Below are 25794 nucleotides of genomic sequence, written 5' to 3' on the forward strand. Positions count from 1 at the left end.
ACATTGGGTTACAAGATATAATATATAAAAGAAGCAGACTGGGTGAGATTACGCCGCATGGATTATGGGCCGAAGGAAACAAAGGCTAGTGAAAAAATAAGTGCCCTGGGGAAAAGGATGGCTACGCAAATGTTGGATGAAGATAGTAACAGAGACAATGAGGCAAAACCTGGTAAGAGGGGCAAGGCAGAAGCACATGATGAAAACTCTAATGAAATATCGGCAAGGGTGGACTACCGCCCTTGGCAGGAACAATGAAGATATTAAGTTGGAATTGCCAAGGGCTTGGGAACCCTTGGACAGTTCGAAACCTTTGTAGTATTGTGAAGGACCAAGGACCCATGGTTTGCTTTTTAATGGAAACTAGACTAGACAAGGAGGGATTGAAGGAATGGTGTGGTGACTTACCGTTTCAGAACAGCTTTGTGGTGAAGTATCCAAACACAGGTGGTGGGTTAGCATTACTTTGGAAGGATTGTATTAATTTGGATGTTGTCAACTATACGACCAACCATATATTGGCCAAAGTAGTGGAAGAGGATGGCTCGGTATGGTTCCTAACCGGGTTTTATGGGTGGCCTAAAGCAGCTCAGAAGGCTAAGTCATGGAGTTTGCTTCAACATATTCATACGTTTGTGGATGGACCGTGGGTGTGTATTGGTGACTACAATGCAATGCTAAACTTGACGAAGAAGCTAAACAAGAGACCAATCCAAGGCAGCCAAATGAATGCTTTCCGTGAGGCATTGGAGCATTGCCATCTTGAGGATTTGGGTTTCAGGGGATATGAATACACTTGGAACAATAAACGGCCTGGTGAAGCAAATACAAGAGTGCGTTTAGATAGGGCCACGGCTGCTGTTGATTGGAGGGCGAAGTTTCCATTGAGCACTGTTTATCACCTGTCCACTCATGCCTCGGATCATCTACCCATCTTGTTGCATGTTCAAAGCTCAAAAAAATGGTACAAAGGTCGGAAGGGATTCAAATTTGAGGAAGCGTGGCTGTTGGCAGAGGGGTGTGATGAGGTGATTAAAAATGCTTGGAGCAAAGATGGGGTAGGGGCTACGAGTTTGGAGTTGGCTAGATAAAAAAATAGTGAATTGTGCCATGGACTTACAAGCTTGGGGAGCTCCACATATTCATCCAGATGTGGTGGAGATAAAAAGGCTCCAAAAGTGTATTGAAGTATTGAACTTGGAGACATTTGATGAGGAAAACAGAGCTGAATACTTGGAGACCAGCAAGCAACTTGACGCCTTACTTCTTAAATAAGAGGTGTATTAAGCTCAAAGATCGCGTATCAATTGGATGAAACATGGAGACAAAAACACGAAATTTTTCCACTCAAAAGCATCTCAACGACGAAGACAAAATTGGATCATGGGTATCAAAAATTCAAAGGAGGCTAGGTGTGGGTGAAGGAGGAAGAGGATATTGCTAAGGTGGCTTTGGAATACTTTGAGAATTTATTTTAGGCAGGAGCATGTGATAGGACGGATGAGTGTTTAGATGCTGTAACTCCAAAGGTAACTCCAAAGGCAACTCCAAATATGCAACAAATTTTATCACAAGAATTTTGTGCTGAAGAAGTCAAAATAGCTTTATTTCAAATGGGACCAACAAAAGTTCCTGGATCCGATGGTATGAATGCTTTATTTTACCAAAATTTTTGGCATATTGTGGGTGATACAGTGGTGAATGTTGTTCTGGATTATTTAAATTGTGGTCACATAGTGCCTGAAATAAATTATTCTCATATTGTTCTAATACCCAAAATAAAATCTCCCCAAAAATTTTCTAATTTTAGACCCATCAGCTTGTGTAATGTTATTTACGAAATTATCTCTAAGGTGTTAGCTAATAGATTGAAGCAAATTCTTCCTGATATTATTTCCCCAACCCAAAGTGCATTTGTACCAGGCTGTCTCATCACTGATTATGTCTTAGTAGCTTATGAAACTCTACACACAATGCATGGGAGAAAAAAGGGAAAGAAGGGGTCCATGTCACTCAAACTAGATATCAGTAAGGCGTATGATCGAGTTGAATGGAATTTCCTACGAGGTATTATGGAGAAGTTGGGATTTCCGGAGACTTGGGTGGATAGAGTGATGGGTTGTGTAACTACAACTCATTTTTCGGTTCTTATTAATGGTACACCTTATGGTAATTTTTCTCCATGTAGAGGACTCTGTTAAGGAGACCCTCTCTCACCTTATCTCTTTCTCTTATGTACAGAGGGCTTTACTTCACTCTTACAAAAATCAGAATTGGAGGGGTGGATCAAAGGAGTATCTGTGTGTAGAAGAGCCCCACGAATTACTAACCTTTTGTTTGCAAATGATTCACTTTTGTTTTGCCAGGCCAACAAGCAAGAAGTGAAAGAGGTTATAGAAATTCTAAAGCTGTATGCTAGTGCTTCGGGGCAATGTATCAACCTGGAGAAATCATCAATGTACTTAAGTGGCAATACTCCTATGGAATAGAAGAATTGGATAAAATATGCACTGGGTGTCAAGGAAGTGGATCGTTTTGATACTTATTTGGGTTTGCCAACATTGGTGGGTCGAGCAAAATATCACACATTCTCTTATATTAAAAATAGGGTTTGGAAAAAGCTCTAAGGGTGGAAGGGTAAGATGCTATCTAGAGCAGTGAAGGAAGTGCTAATAAAGGCAGTGGCCTAATCTATCCCCACATACGCCATGGGTGTGTTCCAACTTCCCATAAGACTATGTGAGGAATTGGATGCAATGTGTGCCAGGTTTTGGTGGGGGCGGACAAGTGGGGAATGAAAGAAAAATTCATTGGAGGAGTTGGAGCAAACTCACTGAGTCAAAGAAAATGGGGGGAATGGGTTTTCGAGACCTTGGATCCTTCAATTTAGCCATGTTGGCAAAGCAGGGATGGAGATTGATACAAGAACATGACTCATTGATGTACCAGTGCTTTAAGGCTAGATATTTCCCACGAAGTCAGTTTTTGGAAGCCTCAGACTCACCTAATAGCTCCTATGTGTGGAAGAGTATCATGGCAACATAGCTGATTTAAAAAAAAAAAGGGTGCTGTTGGAGGGTTGGTGATGGAGTTGAAATCAAGGTGTTGTCTAACAAGTGGATCCCTAACCATCCAACAAATGTAGTGGTTCATCCTCCAGACGAGATAGGAAGAGACTGGCATGTTTCTGAACTTATTGACCCAGACCTGAAATGGTGGAGAAGAGATTTTATCTTGGCACACTTTCACAAGGATGATGCGGAGGCTATATTGCGACTACCATTGAGTCAAAGACATGTCCCAGATGCCATAGTTTGGTTACACAATAAAAAGGGAGTATACTCTGTAAAATCTGGCTATCATGTGGCAAGACAGGTTTTCAAAACAGAGGATTGGGTGGAAAGTTCATTTGGGTCGATCGGTTGTCAGGTATGGCCTAAACTATGGAAGCTTCATGTGCCAAACAAAATAAAAGTATTTGCGTGGAGAGCTTGCCACAATATATTGCCCACATGTGAGAATCTATTGCGGAGGAAAATTGTTGAGAAGGACGATTGTGTGCTCTGTTCAAGGGAGGCCGAAACAGGGGACCATGCCTTGTGGGAATGTACTGTAGCAAAAGATGTATGGTCGGGTAGTATGATTAAAATACAAAAGTGCGGTCAAGGGCAGTAGGATGTACTCCATTTATTTTAAGAGTTGTTGGGTAAACTCTCCACAGCTGAGTTTGACTTATTTGTCATTCAAACTTGGATTATCTGGAACCAAAGGAATACGGTGGTTTTTGGTAGTAAGATGAAGGACCCGAAGTGGCTAAACAAACAGGAAAAAGAATTTTTGGACGAATTCCATCAAGCACAAGGTCAGCTACGGATTCCTGTAAGTTGCCCAGGTGACTCTGTTTGGCACCCTCCTCCGGATTCTGCTTTCAAGCTGAACTTTGATGCTGCGGTCTTCTCCGAGTTGAGTTGCTCAGGTGTTGGGGCGATGATCCGGAATGAGAAGGGCGAGGTCATGGCTGCAATGTCAGCAAAAGGTCCACATGTAGTTGATAGTGCGGTGGCAGAAGTAATAGCATGTAGAAGGGCATTGGAGTTTGCATGTGAGGCAGGATTCACAGACTTGGTGGTGGAGGGGGATAATCTCAGTGTGATGAAATCGCTTGCTGCATCAAAGACGGACCATTCATGGCTGGGTCATATCATCCAAGATATCAAATGGCTCACACGGAGTTTTCGAAAGGTGTTGTTCAGCTACGTGAGGAGAGCAGCTAATTCTGTGGCGCATGGGCTAGCGAGATATGCAAAATATGTACACGAAGACATGTATTGGATAGAGGATAATCCTCCACCTGTGTTAGAAGCACTGTATTATGATTTTTCACAGTTAAATAAATGAAAGTTTATTCCGTTTTCAAAAAAACAAAAAAAAAGCAAATAAAGTATTTGAAAAACCCATCATTTCCCTTCTTTACTATTACCAAAATTCTTGGGATTTCCCTAAACAATCTCAACTCAAAATCAAAGCAAGAGTTAATGTTAGGGACATTTTTAACAAAAATTTAAAATTTAATTATTAAAATGAAATAAAGATGAGGACCATTTTGAAATTTGGGGAAAATTTGACTAAATGTGTCATTAAACCTCTATAAAAACATACATTTAAGGGGTAGTTTTACCATTTCACAAAAACCCACGGATGGCCATGGAACAGATTTGGGTCAGGTATACCCAAACCCGACCCAAAACTTTTACTCATGGATACCCAGAATCCTATACCCATTATGTACCCATTTTTTACTTATGGATATCCATACCCAACTCAAGCCTTTTTTTTTAAAATAATAATTTTTGGGCTTTAAAAAAATATAATAATATGCAAAAACCAAAACACAATAAAGACCAAATTCTCCAAGCCCCTAGCTTCAAAGATGAAATCTTTGTTGGGGTTCTAATGAACATTCATGTTCCAAACCCCATTATAACAAAACAAAAATAAATACTCGTGCAAATTCATGGTTTCAAAGTCTATGAAATAAAGGGAATTATTAAAAGTGGGTAAGGTAGAGAAATACTAATTGAAAAAAAAAAGGTTTTAGGTTTTTTTTTTTTTTTTTTTTTTTTTTTAATGGATCGGATTCATGTATTACCCAAACTAGTACCCGATTCTCTTTACCCATGACATATTGGGTAAATACCCAAAAGTCTTGGGTTAAGTCAGATTAGGTTGGGTCGGATATCCATTACCTATTGGATTTGGCACAGGCTACACCCACATGAGGTAATTCAGAATCTAAGCTGAATTACAACACACAACTCTTCTAGAAGAATAGAACTAAATCTTTGTTGTTTTTTCTCCTTTTTGTCATTCTATATTTACCTTCTTATTCATTACTGTAGGGGTGGTTTTTGGGGCCCAGGCCCAGCAAGTAAGTGGTTCTGGCCCAAAAATCCCCAGACAATGAATTTGTAGAGAGTGGGTTACAGAGTTAGGACTAGACGAAGTGAGAATATTCCATTTACGTTTAATGGGATATCGGTCCGAGGAGACGTATAAGTGCACCTCTTACTCTGTTTACAGACTACAGAGTTCTTTCACCTTTCTCTCTCTCTTTTTTCTTAATTCTCCGATCCTCTCTTCATGGGGATCTCCTTCTCTTATATAGCCTCCTTAAATTGATAAGGACCTTACACTTGTTAACCATCTGGACCTCCACTTGAGTGCCTGTCCTATCGGACATCTTCCTTATCTTTCTGTGAGTTGCACTGGCCAATGTAACACTGTTCGTCTGTCTTCTCCACATTAATGCGGCTGAAAAAGTAGCTTTCTTGCATTTAATGTGGCAATTGTGGCTTCTCCCTGATGTCTTACATTTTCTTCTTTCCTGCTGTGTGAGGCTCACCCTTCTACCCACGTTCACCTGGATGGGTTCTTTACTGTGGAGGGGACGCACATTGGGCCCATATTCGTGTGTCCGAGGAGGCATTCCTCCTCGGACGTCTTTTAGATCAAACCGGGCTCAACAGGGTTAGGCCAAAAGTCACTTGGGCCCCTATTCCCCGTTGGGTCATGGTTAGGCTTCGTGTGGGTCCCCAGACCCATCGTTGATTTTGGGAATTTCACCCCTACAATTACCTATGTTTATTTGCCCATGAATGTTATTCATATTTAATGTTCCATATTTAGATAGTTTCCAAATTTGTTTCCCGTTTTAGATAAGAACTAAAAGTAGTAGCCGCTCTAGAAATTTTCTTCAAGGTGGCTAATTAAAGAACTTAATTTTTTTTTTTTTTTTAATGAATGAAAATAAAACTTGAATATATTGACATCACAAAAGAAAAAAAAAATGAAAATACATAAAATTTAAAATTTTTCCTAAATAAGTAACAATATAAACAAAATGAATCATCCTCTTTTTTTTTTTTTTTTTTTTTTTTTTTTTTTTTTTTTTTTTTTTTTTTTTTTTAATGATCTGTTCCAAACAATTTTTGTATTCTTTAAACCAAACAAGATTAAATCGATACAATGCTTCAAAAATTTTTTTTAGGGAAATCATGGCTAAGAGGTTGACAATAACCACTTTGTAAATATGCTCTTCTTATTTCATCTTGATCATTAGGATGGAAATATGAGATCTTTTTTTCATATCCTAAGATTCTATAGAAGATTGTTCAAGTTAATATAGATCCGCTTAGAAGATAAATCTTGCAATACAAGTGATTTCCTTATAAGAAGTTCGCCCATAATGCTAGCAAAAGAATAAATGATAAACTATAAGGTCATTTAACATACTCAACTTACGCATCCAACCATTATGTTAGGACATATGTGATTCATGTTAGGAACATATGTCAATATTTATATAGTTGGCTAATCCTTTGACAAAACGCACTTTACTTGTAATTGGGTAAATCTATGATGTGTTTAAGTCTAGTTTTAAAGCCGTGAAGATTGGACCAAGAAACAAGTGAAAAAAAACTGTTCACTAAAGCTAGACAGATAGGTCAACACCTGCGAACAGATAGCTCGATAGCTACTCAACACCTCTCGACAGCTAGACTATCTATCGAGCTCTTCAGTTGATTGTTATCGCAATCTCGACACCTCTCGATAGCTGGTGGATCAATTGAGAAAGCTCATGTCTCCTCGACAGCTCCTCGATAGCTTCTCGATAGCTATATATGTTGAAGTTTAAATCTCGACACCTCCTGATCGATCGAGGTTACGGAAATTCAGATTTCCAGATCTGATTTTCGGCCCAAGCTTTTGTATTTGTATAGGGTTTCTTTTCTCACAACCCTAGACTTATATAAGGCTTATTTTAGAGGCCGTCACATAAGAGAATACAAGGAGAACATATGCAAAAGGTGACTGATATCTTATTCTCTCTAAAAGAAGCTACTGTGTTTTTACGTCTTAGGGTTTTGTAACCAAGTGCTTCTTGATCTTCATTATTGATGAAATGAAGAACTTTGTAGCCAACATTCTTCTTCCTCAAGTTGGTGAGTGAGTCACGTACTGGGATTCGTGCAAAGGAGTTAGTCATGTATTGGGATTCATGCATCAAAGGGTGGTGTTCATATATTGAAGAGTTCAGAGATCTAAAGCGGTAAAATGTTTCTGCTGTGAGTTCATCTATGAGGATTGTAGAGTCTAAGGACAAAGATTTTGTACTAGATCTGAAACTTCTCTTTTCTATAGTGGATTGTTTTTCGGGAAGGTTTCCCCCCAAGTTTTTTTACTGTGAAACTAGTTTATTTCATTGGTTTTCTTGGATCATCATATCTTGTCTTATTTATTTTTCCGCTGCATGATTTTGACATGATATTGATGTTTATTTGTTTTAACAAGTTTTATTAATAATAAATCTAATTAATAACTTAGATTTAAAACTTGTTAATTCTATCAATCGGGATCTAAATTTCCCAACACATTACATTAATCTTATTCAATAAAGAATTCAAACATTATTTTAGTGCATGTGTATATACAAAAGTATCATGTAAATCTAACAAATTTAGCTAAAGACTAAAACAAATACTATCGGACTAGCCATTTGAAAAGGTGTGTTCTTTTTCTAAAAAAAATAGAGATTTAAAATATGCTTTTTGAAAACACAATTTAGTAATCATAATTAAACATTTGATAAAATTGCAGCTTGACAATTGAGCTATTGATCTAAAATTGTTGTTTCAATGCAAAATTGCAAATTTCTAAAATTAACCTTCAATAGACCAAGATTTTGGAGAGGTCAAATTTTATTTTGGGTGTTTAAAGTTTTTTTTAGGGTGGTCAACAACCAATATTAATTTAAGATTTATTATTTTTAAGGTATATAATAATTTTTTTTCAAGTGAGGGTGGTCATGTGCCCACCCTCACCAACACATAGAGCGGTCCCTGACTAAACGCTTATTAATTACATTCTACATTCTGCGTTTGCTCTAAGCATTAACAGAACTTCATTATAAAATCCAATTTTCTTTTGTATGTTCTATACTCTCTGGCTCTGTGCTCAACATATTAGGTGAGTGTGATTTAGTTAGACTGGTTTAGGGAACTTTCTAACCGGAAAGAATTGTATTTTGTTTAAGTTGTACTCAAGTGCATATGTGTTCTTGAAAATAGTTGAAAAGGCTTTTTTTTTTTTTTTTTTTTTTTAATAAATGGGTTGGGTAAGAGTATCGTCCATAACATATCAGGTAATACCTGAAAGTTTTGGGTCAGATTGGGTACCCACTACCCATTAGATTGGGTACACATTCTCACTTAGTGGGAATCTTATTACCATCATTCTAATCAAACAAAGTTGTTAGTATTATAATATATGATACGTATTGAATTGAACTTAAAAAAGTACCATATTATAAGTGTGTATTGGTTATGGTCATGAATGGTAAAATACATAGATGCATATTGTATAAATATTATTATAGCATATGAATCATATTTATCAAATGATATATAGACATGTGAGTTTAAATTGAGTTGTCTAAAATGTATGCTTTGACTTGAGTTCAATCAGTTGTTAGCCTTATTTTTTAACACAAAATTATTGGAGTTGAGCTCAATAAAATAAAATGTCCATGATTTTTTTTATTTTTTTTTTTTAAACCTCTCTTTCTCTTACTCTCTCTACAAAAGAAAAAGAGGAATAGTATATATGAAAGAGTAAATTTCTTTTCTATAATATAATGAAGTACTAAATGAAAATACAATATTTAATGTTTATGTTATAAGTGTAAGAAACTTAAATTCAAAAAGAAATATATATTTAAAAAAAAAAAAAAAGATACTGAAATAGAATACCAAGAATAGGTAGTATGTTGGAGATGCTGATGAAGAAAATGGATAGGAAAAATATTTCAAAGATTAGAAGATTTTGAAAGATGATGAAGATGATGGTAATATTTTCTTGGACTATGGAGCTAAAGATAAAGATGATTAGGCAAGATAATAAATATGATGAAAAAACTTATTTTTGACTTATATAACATGTATCAATGCATTATCACTTTTGAGTTTGACCATTTTTGGGGGAAAAAACAAAAAAATTTATATCCACAACACAATCTTGCAACATTTTTATAATAAGATGAGGTGTCACTTCACCGTAAGTCAAAATAGAATAAAATAAAACAAAAAATATTACACCCAGGTCCATCACAACTCAAAACAAGACCGCTATAAAAATGTGATGAGATTTTTTTAAGCCCCTAAACTTTTTTTGGATGGAAGAGTCTTCTAACAAAACCCTATCTTCTTTCAAAGTATAAGCTAAAATTGAGCTTGACCAATTTGAACTTAAAATTTATAAATATACTTTTATTTTTGATTTATTCAATTTATTTATTTAAATATTATTATATAATTTCGTTGAATACATTCCAATTTTATAATAAATTTACCTTTTAAATATATATTTATAATATTTTTGATATAAATTTTATAAAGTATTTATATATTTTACAATACATCATACAATATGATACATAATATAAAAAGCTAATTTACGATATGACAACTATACAACAATTATACAGATTCTTGGTTTGTGTAATATATAAACAAACTAAGAAGAATCATACTGATAATTCCATTGGAACATTTTGAAAAGTAGGAATCTTGTCTAAATTCAGTTAAGCGAAGGGATTTTTAGTGTGGAACTATTAGCTGAAGGGAAATTCCAAAACCAATTATCTTTTAAAAAAAAAAAAACTAAAACTTTAAGCGGTTCTATAAAATAGAATTCTAATGATAGACATTGTGAAAAAAACCGTTTTTTTCCTAGAATTAATAAACCATTGTTTTGACCGTTTCCTTATAATCTCTCCTCATTTTCCTGAAACAGATGATAGACTTTGAATAAAAGGTCTAATGATAGAATAAATTTCCCAATTTATTTTACAAATGGTAGGTTGTGATTGGTGTATGAAATAATCACAAGCTAGCTCAAAAATTGTTGAAATATGTTGTCATCTTCCTCTCAAACCTCAACAATTCTCACTATATTCATCAAAAAGAAAAGAAAAAAAAAAAAAAATACAATTCTCTCTATAGAGCACCAGATACCAATGTACCATTGTCTTCCATGTAGCTTTTGAGTCCAATAGGTAGCAGAATCCTCTTCTTCCCCTCATTTTCTCGGGAATCAAACAGAGACCCTTTTCAAAGCTGTTTGAGATGTTTCCCATGTATGAACTATCACACACCATCATTGAGGAAAGAGAAGAGAGCATGATTTCAATAAGAAGTAATAGTAAACCAACTTTCAGGACAGCCCACTTTCTTAAACCCTCTTTAACCCATACTCAAGACCCAGACCTTTTACTTCCTCCACTTCCCACTCCCACTCCAACCAAACCCACCATTCGTGATGTCAAGAACTTGCCTTTGAATGTCCTATACAGAGGTCGGAGAAACCCACAGAGGAACTGGAAAGAATGGGTGTATAGCTTGCAATCCAAGCATCAATCTACATGGAAGAAAGCTGGTATATATGATGCTATATGGAGTTCCACATACCAAGTCCTAAGGCACAATGAGTTAGTTCTTGGAATTGCTGATAGGTGGTGTCCTGAGACTAATAGCTTTATCTTTCCTTGGGCTGAAGCAACAATCACCTTAGAGGATATGATGGTTTTGGGGGGTTTTTCTGTATTGGGGAGCTCTGTTAAAAAGCCAATTAAAACCAAGGATATGTTGGAAATCGAAGATAGTCTGATTAGAATTCATAGACGACTTTCACCAGCAAGGCATTACGTATGGATGGACTTTTTCATGGGGTCTGGCCATAAACTTGAGCATGAAGCATTTCTCTCGCTTTGGCTATCAAGGTATGTTTTCCCTACATCTTTGTATGATAACGTTGGAAAACACCTTTTTCCGATTGCAATATGCCTATCACGGGGGACTAGGATGGCGTTAGCGCCTGCAGTCCTTGCTACCATTTACCGGGATTTACGTTTGTTGAAAGAAAAAATTGATGCAACAAGAGTAAGGACAATTAAGTATAAAGGTGACCGTTTCGAACTTGATCTCTGGGCACCATTTCAGTTAGTGCAGCTTTGGATTTGGGAGAGATTCCCAAGATTGCGTCCAATACAAAATATAATCAAACGCGGTGAGCCAAGAGTGGCTAGGTGGCACAAAGTGAAGAGGGGGAACATCGAGAAGGCGAGATTAGTCATGGACTCTGCTAGAGATAATTTTCAATGGCGGCCTTATGCTGCAGTCTTGACGAATTGGTTGTCCCCAAAGTTTTATAGAAATAAAGAAGAGTGGGTATCAGTTGGTCCTCATATGGATAAAGAAATAGAGTCATTTGCTCTATGCATGAGGGCATGTGAGCTGGTTGGACTAGAGTGCATAGAGCAATACCTTCCACATCGAGTGGCCATGCAATTTGGAATGGATCAAGACATTCCAATTTGTGTTCCTCGATTCAATTTGAGTCACCAAACTGCTTGGAGAAACTACTGCAGGCCAATTTCGGATCAAAAGTTACACATACCACATAGACTCTTCGAGTCAGATGTTACCACACGATACATGAATTGGTGGAAGAAATCAATGTTGCCTCAAACTTATGCAGTTAAGGGTTCTACGAAGCAGCCAAGACTTCAAACGACAATGCCAGAGAGCTCAAAACGACACAAGGACGCTGGTGACGTTAAGGAAAGAAACTTTAAACACACGGAAATGTTTGACAAGAATAGAAGTGCAAGGTTCAGAAGGGTCAGTGATGGAAAGCCTTCTTCAGGAACTGAAACAACATTGCCAGAGAGCTCAAAACGACACAAGGAAGCTGGTGATGTTGTTAAGGAAAGAAACTTTAAACACCCGGAAATGTTTGACAAGAATAGAAGTGCAAGGTTCAGAAGGGTCAGTGATGGAAAGCCTTCTTCAGGAACTGAAACAACATTGCCAGAGAACTCAAAAAGACACAAGGAAGCTGGTGATGTTGTTAAGGAAAGAAACTTTAAACACATGGAAATGTTTGAGAAGAAAAGTACAAGGTTCATAAGGGTCAGTGATGCAAAGCCTTCTTCAGGCACTCAATCTCAGTATCTAGCATCTTTAAATGCTAGAGGTCGAATAGTGAGAGAGGAGAAGGTACCGGTTTTAAGCAAGGTGGTGGGAGGATCACAAAGAGCCACTGAAGTTGCAAATGATAGAGGAACAAAGTTTTCAGTCAAGAGTGTTGTGACTATTAAGGTTCATGATGAAGAACCAAGAAGCCAATCTATGACTTCTATGTCAAAACAAGATCTTGAAGTTAGGATTAGCAAATTGGAGAAAGAGCTCGCAGAGCTGAAAGAAGAATATAACAACCGGCTTGGAAAACAACTCAAGGAGCAATGTTCATCTGTCCCATAGTAGCAGGCTGCAGCCAATTGGTTTCAACTAATCTCAATGATGCTATAACACACATTCCCTGTATATTTTACAATTGTTTACCAATTGCTTCTAGCTAAATTTCATGCTTTCATTATGGAGATGGTCTTAGGTTAATTGACATTTACTAAGATCTGTTAGGCATGATTTCATCAAGCTCTTTTTTTCTATGTATTTGCGCTACAAAAATTCATGTTCAATACTGTGAGACAATGATGGTGTGGTCATTCTAGAAATGTTACATGAACTGTGCAGCTCTGCTTAGAACATATATCTGAGACACTGGTGTTGGACCTTCTCTGCTACAAGCTAGCAGTAGCTATAAAATCATAGTTAAATTGAGAGATTATGTGTTCAAAACATCTGGTTTTAAGTTTTATTGTGATTGACTATTAGTAATTTGCATTTATATTTGAAATTTTATAGCATTTATCTACTTCTATTATGATTTCAACATTGTAAGTGTGGGTTTCTTTTCTTCTGCAATTATAGAATTGAATCTGTGATTGTGAATCATAAGCACCTGAGATTTATAAGGTTGCATCCATTGATGACACTTTGGTACCATTTCCTATCTCGAAGCAAGATAGAAATCGCAGGTATAAAGACTAAAAGATAGGAATAATTTTTCTTTGGTTGATAGATATTCCTTCTAAAGATGCTGAAACCTAAAGTCATTGGGCGTGCAGAGTAATTAAAAATCAAAATTTAGATATTTCATTTTCTGTAAAAATGATTGACTCATTCCCATTGTTGTTATGTCTTGCTGTGGTATTGTTAATTTGTTATATGTTGCAATGGTCACCAATTAAGCATTTAAATTTTGAATAACATATTTGGTTTTGCTTTCTTCTTGTTCCATGAATGTATGCAGGCTCATAGTGGTGCCTAATTCTGGCTGAAAGTTGGAACAACCTTGGCGAAAATGGTCGACTAATTTACTGTTATTTTAGTCGTCTCAGATCTGTTTTGTCACTCTCAAAAACTTGATTGCTTTAGCTTCTAAATTATTCATTGTTTTTCAAATAAATAGTTTGCAAGTATTGAAAAGCCACTACCTCCATAATTATCCCTGCAGTAATAACTACTAAGTTCCATATATTATTTGACTCCTTTTGAGGAGAATTATGGTTCGTCTAGACTATTTGAGTAATTCAATCCTGATTAAAGTCCTGATTAGCACCGTGAGATTTTCTTACAAATGCCAAGAAATGGCCTAATTATTGGTTCCATGCTTGTCATAGTGCCTAACAAGAAATAACTGAAGGGTGGTGCACCTCAATCTTATAAGAACAGAGCGCAAACAACTTTTAAGGTTTTTGTGTATGCTAGTTAATGCATGCTTGCTTTTCATTCTTTAATTTACTTCATATAGTTCTTCCTCAATCAGTGATGAATATTTGGTGCCTAGTTTTTTCCCCCTTTCATACTTTTTTTTTTTAAACTTCCTCTTGTACCATATGCACTATGAGAAGTGCATTCTTAACAATTAATTTAGTAATAAGGAGTTGGGATCAGTTTGGTTATATTTAAAATTTTAAGATATCTATTCTCTAGCAAAATCCTGGAAATCAAATGAACCATTGCCAAACTTTGTCACTGTTGGAAAGACACTGTCACACTGATTTGGTGCTGGCCATAAGGACAGTGCATTAATTAATTAATGTGTCACCTTGATCATGGTATAGAATTAGGTTTATATTGATCTTTTTTTTGGAAATGGTTTTAAATTAAGTCGTTTGATGTTTTGATAGATACAACAGAAGGGGACTCAAACTCTAAACTTCTTTCTTGAAGACACTAGGAAGTGCTAGTTAAGTAGAAGGCTCTTGATAGTTTATATCAACTCTTAATGGTATCTTATTGGTGATTGGTACCTTAACTTTTTATTGTCATGGCAATTCTTGTACTTACTATATCAAAAAGATAGGGGGGGAACCACTCTTTGTCTTATCCTCATACTCTTATGGAATTCAAAGCATCAAATAGGAAAAGATGCTTTGAATCACAGAAGCTATATTACAAGGGTCTGGTTAATGTTTGCCCTAAAAAAATCATCCATTTTTGGAAACATTTTCTCAAGAATTGAAAAAGTTGTCAATACTTTTTCAATTTCCGAGAAATTTTTTCCAAAAATGATTTATTATTTTGTGCCTTTAGGACACACATTAGCAAAATCTATATTACAATACCTTGCTCCTTATGAGTAGCTTTTTTCATATCTATTTCAGTTGTAGGGTTATCCTATGACATGACCTCTCAGAATTTTAAAAAATACATACATATCCTTCCTCAAAAAAAATTCTACATAAATAAATAAAAAAAAGATACTCCCTTGGTGCAGTGGGTTCAATTGTTCAAATTCAATAGCTGGCATCCCTCAGTCTCTCACTCATATTAAAATGCCAATTATTTGTTTCTTTAAAGGTTGATTGAAAGCCACTCAACTTAATTGATAGTGTTAACAGAGTTATTCTAAAAATGTAACATAACATATCGTTATTATTATTTTTTTCTTTTCTTTTTTCTTTTTGATATGCACACAGCCAAAACCAACCCAACTTTTTTTTTTGTGGCTCTTTTCTACCAGAATATGGTTTGTGTTACAAAAATGCCCCTGTGAGAAAGACTTTGTTACCAAAATTCTTAGGACTGTCTACACCACCAAAATACTCTCACATGAGTCTTTTGGTTAAATATTGTTAAAATTAGAGTTTATAAGCTTTATGTATATTGTGCAAAGTTTTTTAGTTTAGTTTTTTTTTTTTTTTTTTTTTTTAAGAGTGACGAAGTTTTTTAGTTAAATGAGAAGAGGGGTAAAATTTAGTATTGGTATTGTCGAAATATAAGAAAAATAAGAGAGAGAAACTGACAAGTGACATCAATTTTGGTAACCGAGTTGCCGAGATACAAGAAAAAGGAAGAAAGAGAAACTGAAATAAAAAGGAAGAGATAAAAACTGAATTTCGGCTATAAATATAATATGGCCAAAATCCTCTTCCCCTGCTCACAAAAACTGTGGTCCAAACGCACCAACCCTTCCTGTTAGAAGGGCTATTTAGCTTAAGACATAACCATTAGAATGCTGAATGAAATGTTGAAAGTTAATAGAAACTAAATTCATTTATTCTAAAATAAAATATTAGTTGTAGGGATAAAGGGCCCAAAACCATATATTGGGTCTTGGGCTTTATCCGAAGACATTGATAGGTCCGAGGAGGAGCAAATAGTTGTTACATATTCCTCGTTAAAGTCTCATAAGTAGGAAACGAATGAAAGGTGGTCCGAGGTGGAACTCCTCCTCGGAAATGATGAATATAGTTCAAAATACGTACTCTAACTATTAGAGTGATCCTCCAAGAAGCTCCAATAATAGGGACATGCCTCATGAACATACAAAAAAGAAGGAAACCAAAAAATATCTAAGGGAAAGTTGCCACCACCGCATTAAATGCACTGTAGCTACCTTTCTGGCCACATTTATGTGAAGAAGACCTCTGAACAATGCTACCTTGGCTACCATAACTCACAGAGAACTAGAGAGGATGTCTGATGGGACAGATACTCAAGTAAGGGCTCGGATAATCAACAAGTGTAGGATGAAGATGGTCCAAAGGAGAATATATAATGTGAAAGGCACTTCATGAAGAAGAGGCAAAGACAAATAGAGAAAAAAGACTGTAGCTATCTAAATTATCTTTGTATCCATTTGTGATTAAATTATACATGGAGGACCTCCTCGGACTGAAAATATATTAAGATCAAATCTCTTATTTGTGTTTGACAATTATTCAAATTAAATCTATCCGTTGTTTAATTAATTAGGGCCTAGTTCTTCAACCCACTCTCTACAAATTTATTGTACTAGGCTTATTGGGCCAACATTCCATACGTTTTGGGCTTGGACTGTAAATCGAGACCCTACATTAGTTTATTCTCAAAATAAAATATTATTTTCCAAAATTTTGAAATTATGATTTTTTTTGTTTATGTAGTCATGCTATGTAAATAAAAGATTAACTATATTATCTTCTTTTTAAAAAAATTAAGGTTACTAACTTTTTAATACTAATTTTTGTCATCACAAGTAACTCTTTGTTTATTGTAGCAGACAAAGAGAAGAAAGAAAAAGAATATTAATCATCTATAACTATTTATATAAATATATATATATATATATATATAGATATCTAAAAGCTGAAACGCAACATTTATTGTTACTACGTTCCTATTAAGCCACCTCATCCGCCATGTCATTGACCACACCATTAGTCTTTTTCATATTTATTTTTACCTCTAATTTTTTTTACAATATTAAATATAAAATAATACTGGCTTTACAAATTCATTTTAGGTGGTTTTAACTTTACATATTCATCTACTTTAAGTCTAAAACTACTGCACACCCTTGGTGCATTGGTCATTCCACAAGTATAAGTGCTTGTGGGGTGTGGGAGGCAAGGACTAGGATTCAAGCCTCTAGGAGAGAGATTTACACACATATACACTTAGATTAAATTAGAGTAGAATTTCTATCTTCTATAAAATAAAATAAAAATGTTATAACTAAATAATAAATCAATGGAAAATCAAAACAAAAATGTTGTCTATATTTATTCCTCTTGGGCTATTTTAACTTTAAATATTATTTTGCCCCTTGGGCAGTTTTAACTTTAAATTTATTTTACTCATTTATCTTCTTTTATTTTGACTCTTTTTATTCCCAACCTCTTACTATAAATTTGTCACTCTCTCATTCTTTACATATTTTTCTCATACAAAAAAGGTTATTTCTCTCTCTCTCTCTCTCTCTCTCTCTCTCTCTCTCTCTCTTAACCTTTTTTTTTCATTTTTTTGTTGAAATTTTTTTTTTCTTGCATCTTTACCTTAGATTGATGAATATTATTGACCAATTCATATGTGTTCCTTGATGCAAGTATTTTTTTATCATTTTCTTTACAACACTAAATACTTTTGATAAATAGTGTTTGTTGTTGATCTTATTTGAGGAAAATCATATTATAATATGTCAAATTTTGTGTTGTTTTCAGGTTTTAATTTATTTGAAAAACAATAAAATAGTCTGGACAAGCTAATAAAAAACAGTTAGTGCAGTTGAAGATAATTGTCTTTGTGCAGTTTACTTTCACTGTTTGTAAATATTTTGTTTAACAAATTAGTAGTGGATTGTTATGTTTTTGTTATATGATGTTCTTAGATGCTTGAGTAATTGCTTTAAGTGTTTACGAATATTTTATGTTATTCTTCATCTTCCTTATTTTATTAGTGTATTCTTTGAGATTTTTAAGAAAACGAATTCAATTTTGTGCTTAAAATTATTTATTGATCTATTCATTTTTCACATGTTAGATTAGATGTAACATCAGATTATGACAACATTAACACAATACTTCTTCTTTTTCCAAAAAAAAAAAAAAATCTCTACTTTTTTCCCCTTTGGAATTGTACCCTTGGTTTTTTTTAAAGGAAAAAGAGTTACAATCTTTTATTTTTCCCTTTCTTTTTTATTTATTTATTTTGAATTGTAGTTTTGTTGAGTTTTATTAATTTTTTTTAGATACACTTCTTGGTGCTTGTTTTTGACTGTATGGTAGGAAAAATTGGGTTTCAAAAAGTTTGATTCAAACTAAAAGAATAATTTCCAAATTATATATATTTTTTAATGATATACAAAATATTATAAATAAATTTTATTAAAAATTAATATTTCTCTAAATTACCTTTGAATTCTTGAGAAAAAAATGTATTGTTTTGATTATGCTACAACAGAAATTATATATATTACATTTTGTGATTGTTCCTGCAATAAATGAAAATATGATTATAAATTACATTACTATTTATTAAATTAGTACAAATTGAAAAAAATAATAATAATGAGATTATCCCAAAAATATTATCATGCACAATGTGTGGGATCCACGACTAGTTTACAATAACAATCAACCCAATTTGACCAAAGAACTTGATGTGTAACATGGTCAATTTTTTTATTTCTACTCAATGGAATTGTCAAATTATTTCAATAGAGCAAAATAACTCAAAAGATTTAACTTAAATGTTTTGTTTTTATTTTTAATTCCAATTTATTTTTTTGAAAAACCTTTGATTTTTGATGTAGTTCATTTTCTTTCTTTATATATATATATATATATATATATATATATCATTTTAATTTTTAATTGGAGGGGGAAATTTTTTATTAGTTTTGTATTAATATTATATGATTTTTGATAATTTTATTTGTTGCAAATGCCAATATGGGAGCAAGATTTAAGAAAAACAAATGGTTGAAAGATCTATAAAACAAAAAGGTTCAAAGTTTTGAGGTAAAATTAGAGTTTAACCATGATGATGTCTAAATTAATTAATATTAACTTAATAAAAATAATTTTTTTTAAAAAAAATTAGTAACCTTAATTAAAAAAGTATCAACAAAAATTTGAATATTTTAAAAACATATTACATGAATTAAAACAAAGAAAAAAAGATAATATAGTTATATATATATATATATATATATATATATGTATGAATGTATGTATGTATGTATGTAGTCATCAAAATTTTATGATACATTCACAACCGTTTGATTAATCATGATCAAATATTTGTGATCAAATTAATTTTCAATTGATGATGTGTCAACGGTGGACAATCAACAAATAAAATCAAGCCACATGTCAAGTCTTTGAGTCACCACCACACACATAAAAAATGACACGTGTCCAAGACACGTGGCAGCATCGGATGAAGAAAGCCACGTGGCAACTTCATAAGAAAAGACTCACATGGAATATTCTTATTAAATGCAAGACCAAAATCAAAGTCAAATTTGAATTTAAGTTCAAAATTTGTAATTAACTTTCAATAAATGCTGAAAGAAAAATTCCAAATTAAAGATCATTGAGTTTCTTATAAATAGAGGCTTTTTTATATGAGAAAATGGAGACAAAAATTTAAAGAAAAAAACCCTACTAACATTCTGTCAAAATAGAGAGTCATCTCTAAGTCCAAAAGAACACCCTTGCTCCCTCAAAAATCAAGCTTATTCCTACTTCTTCAAATCAAAGTAGGGATTTTCCTTCAATTTAAATCGAGATCAAGCCAACGACCCTCACATCAAATCAAGTACATTCAACTACTCATTCAACTTGGAGACATTAAGGCATGATTCAAGATCAAGCTTCACAACCCTTTGGATTGTAAAATTTCTTAGAGATTGAATCAGAGGAGTTTATTGTATTATTTCATTGTAAAGAGTCACATAGTGGATTGTACTTACATATATATAAATTAATATAAATTGATAATTTGTTACACTATTTCATAATTGTGTGATTTATCTTTTACGAATTTTTTGTGTACAATATATATATATATATATATATATGTGGGGCCAGAGGATTTGTGACCCTGACCCACTTTACATTGGGGCCCAAGGCCCGAGCCGAGGAGGGATATAGCCGAGGACCTACAGTGAAAGTCCAAATAGCCTTGAGACATGGCCGAGGATGATTCTATCCTCGGCATCCCCAAGACACTCCTAAAAGAAAGGGCAAGAATGGCATAGGAACAGTTTTGGGAAGAGCCGAACACATCCGCGTTGATAGATAAGGGAGCCCTAGACAATATGGCGACAAAGGATAAAGGAAAGGTTGCCATTACTGCAATTAAATACTCTACGCCAGACAGAGCAATGCTTTTCAGCTTTTACAACCACCTCCAACCACTTTGGGTATGGGCTGATGGGACAAGTATTAGCCCTGGAAAGTTGAACCTACACGTGGACGTTGGAAGAGGGGTAAAGGCTAATATAAAAGGAGAAGTAAGCAGTCCAGAAAAAAGGGCTGGGAAAAAAGGGCCAAGAACCAGAGCCTCCCAGGCCGTATCAAGGAGAAAAACTTCTCGAGCGAACATGGTTTAGTTCTGTATGAACACCATGACTAACCATCGTCCGGTGACCAAGGCCTAGCCTTTCAAGCCCACGCTCTACAAATTATATTGTTTAGGCCCTTAACGTGCGAACCCAACATCATTTTGAGGTCGTTACAAATTGAGTCCTTACAATATATATATTAATTTTAGTGAGTTATGCTAATTGACTCTTTTGATCTCTCTAAAGAAGATGTTCAATGTTCGAACCCCCGTCCTCGTTGTCATAATTATCAATTTTTTGGAAAGAATAGAAAAAAATTTATGCTTTTTATTTATTTATTTTTTTTGGGGAAAACTTGAAATATCTACTAGTTTTAGAATAAATAGATTTAGTTTCCAAATATATTTCACATGTCATGCAGCAGTCTATTAGTTCCTACTTAAGGTAAAGAGCCCTTTACTTAAGTGTTCGTTTGGTTAGAGAGATTTTAGGAAGGATGGAAAAAATAGGAGAAAAAGTAGAGATTTTAGGAAGAATGGAAAAAATAGAAGAGAAAGTAGAGAGAAAATCATTTATGTGAGGGTTTGGTTGGGGAGATCAGAGAATGGAAAATTGGTAAGACTAATTTTTTTTTTTCTTCCAAGCCCACCAAAAACCAATCTCTCCAATTTGGAGAGAAAATAAGAGAGAGAAGAGGTCAATTTTGCCCCCCATTTACGTTGACATTCTTCCATTTTTTTTTTTTTTCCTTCTTCTGTCCAGCCTTTGCTCTTATCCTATTTTAATTAACTTTAACCCTTTTTTTTTCAATCTCTATCTGAAATCTTCGTTGTGAGCAAACTACCAACGTTTTTTTTTTAAGAAACAATACCATCATTCTCCACAATTCATTTGGGTTTTTTTTTCTTTATTTTTAATATTTTATTTTAACCAATTTAATTAATCACATTTTTTATATATAAAATAGAAGGAAATAAGTTAAAATAAAGAAATTATTATATGGGTCACTTTCATAATTTGTCCAATTTTTTCATCTCAACACTTTTTCATTCTCCCAATCAAATACATATGAAAGAAAACTAAATCTCTTCCATCCTTTCACTTTTCTATCTCTTCCCCATTTTTTATCCTTCTACTTTTTTACCCCTCCAACTAAATGGACCCTAAAGGTTTGATCTCTAATGGCAACAAATTTGTTTTTTAAATTTTTTGAAAAGAAATTAAAAAAATACTAAGGGGCAGCAGTTTTTATGGGCCATGGAGAAAGAATTTTGGTAATAGTATAATTTGTTAGTTTCTCTCTTTTTATTTTTCTTCTATTTTAATGACACCAATTTCAAATTACCAAAATTGATATCAGATTTTGTCGTTTCTCTCTCTTCCTTTTCTTGTATTTTGACACCACCAACACCAAATTTTAGAATCTTTTGGCCGAATATTGCTAAATCCGGAGTTTATTTGTGTTATAGGCACTATTCCAAGCTATTTAGGGAATTGAGGAAAGAGAATGAATTTCAGCAACGATGTTGCTGAAATTCAACAAAAATATGAGAGAGAGAGAGAGAGAGAGAAAGTGGGAGAAAGAAAATTTTAAATTTCGATAATCACATTACTGAAATTCCTGCTGCCCAAACCTACTAACCGAAAACCAATTGTGGCAATAACATTGCCAAAATAGGGAGAAAAAAAAAAATTTGTGGCAATTGTGGCAATGCCATTGCCGAAAATGGGAGGAAAAAAATAAATAATGGTTGCCGAAATCTGGGAAGGAATTAAAAAAAAAATGCTACGTCCACAATATTTTTACAACATTTTCACAACAAATAATAGGTGATTAGTTATTATTAGTTCAAATTTGAATTTAACACTAAGATTACTGTACATAATAACAACCTGCCACTTAAAATTTGTTGTAAAAATTATGTGCACATATCATTTCTAAAAAAAAAAAAATGAAATGGATTTATGGCAATGGCATTGCCGAAATAGGAGGGATAAAAAAATTCTCCTCCCATTTCGGCAATGTCATTGCCACAAATCCATTCCACTTTTTTTTTTTTTTTTTTTTTTTTTGCATAAATAAAGAACAATACGGATAGGAATTGTAAAATTTTTTAACTGTTTTTTAATTCAACTTTTCTCTCTCCTCTCACATATGTATATGAGTATCTCTTTCTTTGTATGCTTTTTTCTCTCAGTTTGCCTTCCTCTCTTAGATGCCAAACTCAGCCTCTCCTCTCTCACTCTCTCACTCTCAGCCCCTGACCTCGCCGTACTGCCAATCTCTCTAGTCACCATGCTATTGAAATCGCCAGTTGTAGTCGCTAAACTGTCTAGTCGTACATAGGAGAGACCGAACAGACTTAGGACCTCCAACCTTATTTGAAGAGAGAGAGAGAGAGAGAGAGAGGTTTATGATTACAATATAAAAAGTGTTGACTCTCTGGGGTTGTGGATGTTTTTTTTTTTGGGTGGTTTTTTTTCTTGGACGGGTTCCATTCTCTATGGTTTGGTTGGTTTTGGATGTGTGGGTTTTTTTTTGGTTGCTATGGGAGGGGTAGGGATGGGTTGCAGTGGATCGTTGCCAGCGGCCTATCTATGTGGTTTGGGTTGGTTTCTTGGGTCATCGGCAGTAGGTGATTGGGTGGGTTCCAATCTTTGTGGTTTGGTTGGTTTTGGATGTGAGTTGCGGTAATTGGGTGGGTTCTAATTGATTTTGGGTGGGCTGTGGTGGCTACCTAGCTAGCTACTGCTTGGATGAGAGGTGTGATTCTTTTTTTCCTTAATAGAAGGTAGAAATTTTTTTAAGTTATTTTAATAGGTGATATTAAATTGAAATATGTGATGTGTGATATATTATAAAATAATGTATTAAAATAGATAAAGTAACTATTAAAAAAAAACAACTTGAAAAATAGATTTTTTTTTTTTTTTTTTTTTAGCAGTTGCTCTTATTAACAAAAAAACAAGAAAAGAAATATCTATATTTGCCCTGTACGGCTGTACTGAAGCATCGAATTTGACTGTATATATTCATTTCAGAGACAGAGAGTAAAACAAAACACAAAAATTAAAAGAGCCGTATGTGTGTATGTATATATACACACTTCTTTTGTTGTTTAAAAAATTCCTCAAGATGCTAAGACGCCTAATCTTAAGAGAAGTTGGGGAGGACCTAGATGTCTTTTTTATTTTTTTTGAAAGGAAAACTTTGACATATTTCACCAAAGAAAACTGAAATTGAATTACAACCACAGAGTAAGCCAAAGAAACAAGAAATCCCAAAAGGGACTTCAACACTTAGACTGATCAAACAGAAGAGCTTGCTGCAGAAAAGGAGGGTCCATCCTAAACCAAGTTTGAGAAGTTTCTTCAGATTTGGTTACCTTGGCTAAATTGTGTGCAACTTTGTTGTAATTCCTTTTCAAATGTCTTGTAGTCCAGCTACTAAAGGAATCTAGCATGGCATGAGTGCCTTGTACAATGGGGCCAATGTCTCCACAACCTGATTTGAGACTAAGGCTTGGACAACAGTAGTAGAGTCAGACTCTAAGATTACATTTGACAGCTTCAATTCAAAAGCCAACACAACCCCTTCTTCAATGGCAAAAGCTTCAGTTACTTCCGCTGTGTAGGTAGCAGGTAGAATTTTCCCCCTTACTGCAACAACCCAACCTCTGCAATCCCTGATTACAACTCCAATACTAGAAGGCTTTCCATTCTCTGATGTCGCTCCATCTAAATTAATCTTATATGTATTTGGAGGAAGTGCTGCCCATCCCACCTCAGGAGACTGTTGACAAAGAAGAGTTGCTGAGATGGCTCCCCTGAAATCACTCATTAATCTTTGAGCATATCCCCAGATTTGTGCTGATGGAAGCTCCACAGCCTCATGAACTACCTGGTTCCGATTGTACCATATGGACCAAGCAGTGACAAAAAACAACTCCAAGTCATGAGAGGTGCCCTTCTCCAAGATTTGCATTGCAACATCTATGAAAGCATGGTTTTCAGCCAGCAAACTTATAGGACAGGCTTGCCAATGCCACCAAAATTCCCAGACTTTTTCACATAAAATCAAGGCATGTTGGGTGCTTTCAAGGGCTTTTTTGCATAAGGAGCACAAAGCATCATTCCTGATTCCCCTATTTCTTAGGTTTACACATGTTGGTAGACCATTTATACATGCTCTCCATGCAAAAATTTTGACTTTGGGGGGAATCTTAAGTTGCCACATTTTTTTCCATAACGGGGTTCTGTAGACCCCATTAGAACTTTCACCCCTTTCTATCTTGTCAACAAGTGGAATGGTGACGTAATAAGCACTTTTGACCGAGAAGACACCTCGCTTATTTCCAACCCAAACTATTTTATCATCCGGGAGGGAATAACTTAATGGAATTTGGAGGATGGTGTCTGCCTCAAAGGGAAGAAAGAGGGCCTGCACCAGATCAGTTTTCCACCTCCTTGTATCTTCATCAATGAGTGAGGAGACCGTGGGGAAATCATCAAAAGTCTGTGGGGGAGAGCATACTCTGTATGTGGTTGGTGTGGGCAGCCATTTGTCCTCCCAAATGTGGATTAACTTTCGATTACCCGCCCTCTCCTAATGACTTCCAAACTACTGTGAATACTTCGCCAAGCATAAGATGGATTGTTGCCTAATTTTGCTCCTAAAACATCTCCATCAGGATAATACTTGGCTTTGTATATACGAGCCACAAGCAAGCTTTTACTTGTGAGGAGTCGCCATCCTTGCTTAGCTAACATTGTAAGATTGAAAGCTTATAGATTTTGAAACCCCATACCACCCTCAAACTTTGATGTACACATTCTTTTCCACCCAACCCAAGCCATTTTTGCTTCTTCACCTTTTTGCCCCCACCAGAAATTTCTAGTCATCCTTTCCAAGTCTTCACATAATCCCTTTGGTAAAAGGAAGCAACTCATTGTATACGTTGGGATCGCTTGTGCAACCGCCTTGATTAGGATTTCCTT

The 25794-nt window shown here is 34.7% G+C and overlaps 3 protein-coding genes across 3 annotated transcripts; all 3 read left to right on the forward strand.

Moving 5' to 3' along the window:
* Positions 1 to 254: 254 nt before the first annotated feature.
* LOC115956376 lies at positions 255 to 1091 on the forward strand. Its single transcript, XM_031074774.1, has one exon. The coding sequence runs from the start codon at positions 255 to 257 to the stop codon at positions 1089 to 1091; it is 837 nt and encodes a 278-aa protein (XP_030930634.1).
* Positions 1092 to 3795: 2704 nt separating this feature from the next.
* LOC115956377 lies at positions 3796 to 4398 on the forward strand. The gene has a single exon (XM_031074776.1). It carries the CDS (start codon positions 3796 to 3798, stop codon positions 4396 to 4398), a length of 603 nt encoding a protein of 200 aa, XP_030930636.1.
* Positions 4399 to 10691: 6293 nt separating this feature from the next.
* LOC115956378 lies at positions 10692 to 12878 on the forward strand. Its single transcript, XM_031074777.1, has one exon. It carries the CDS (start codon positions 10692 to 10694, stop codon positions 12876 to 12878), a length of 2187 nt encoding a protein of 728 aa, XP_030930637.1.
* The last annotated feature ends 12916 nt before the right edge of the window (positions 12879 to 25794 follow it).

Source organism: Quercus lobata, chromosome 8, assembly GCF_001633185.2.
Source record: "Quercus lobata isolate SW786 chromosome 8, ValleyOak3.0 Primary Assembly, whole genome shotgun sequence".
Classification (NCBI taxonomy): Eukaryota; Viridiplantae; Streptophyta; class Magnoliopsida; order Fagales; family Fagaceae; genus Quercus; species Quercus lobata.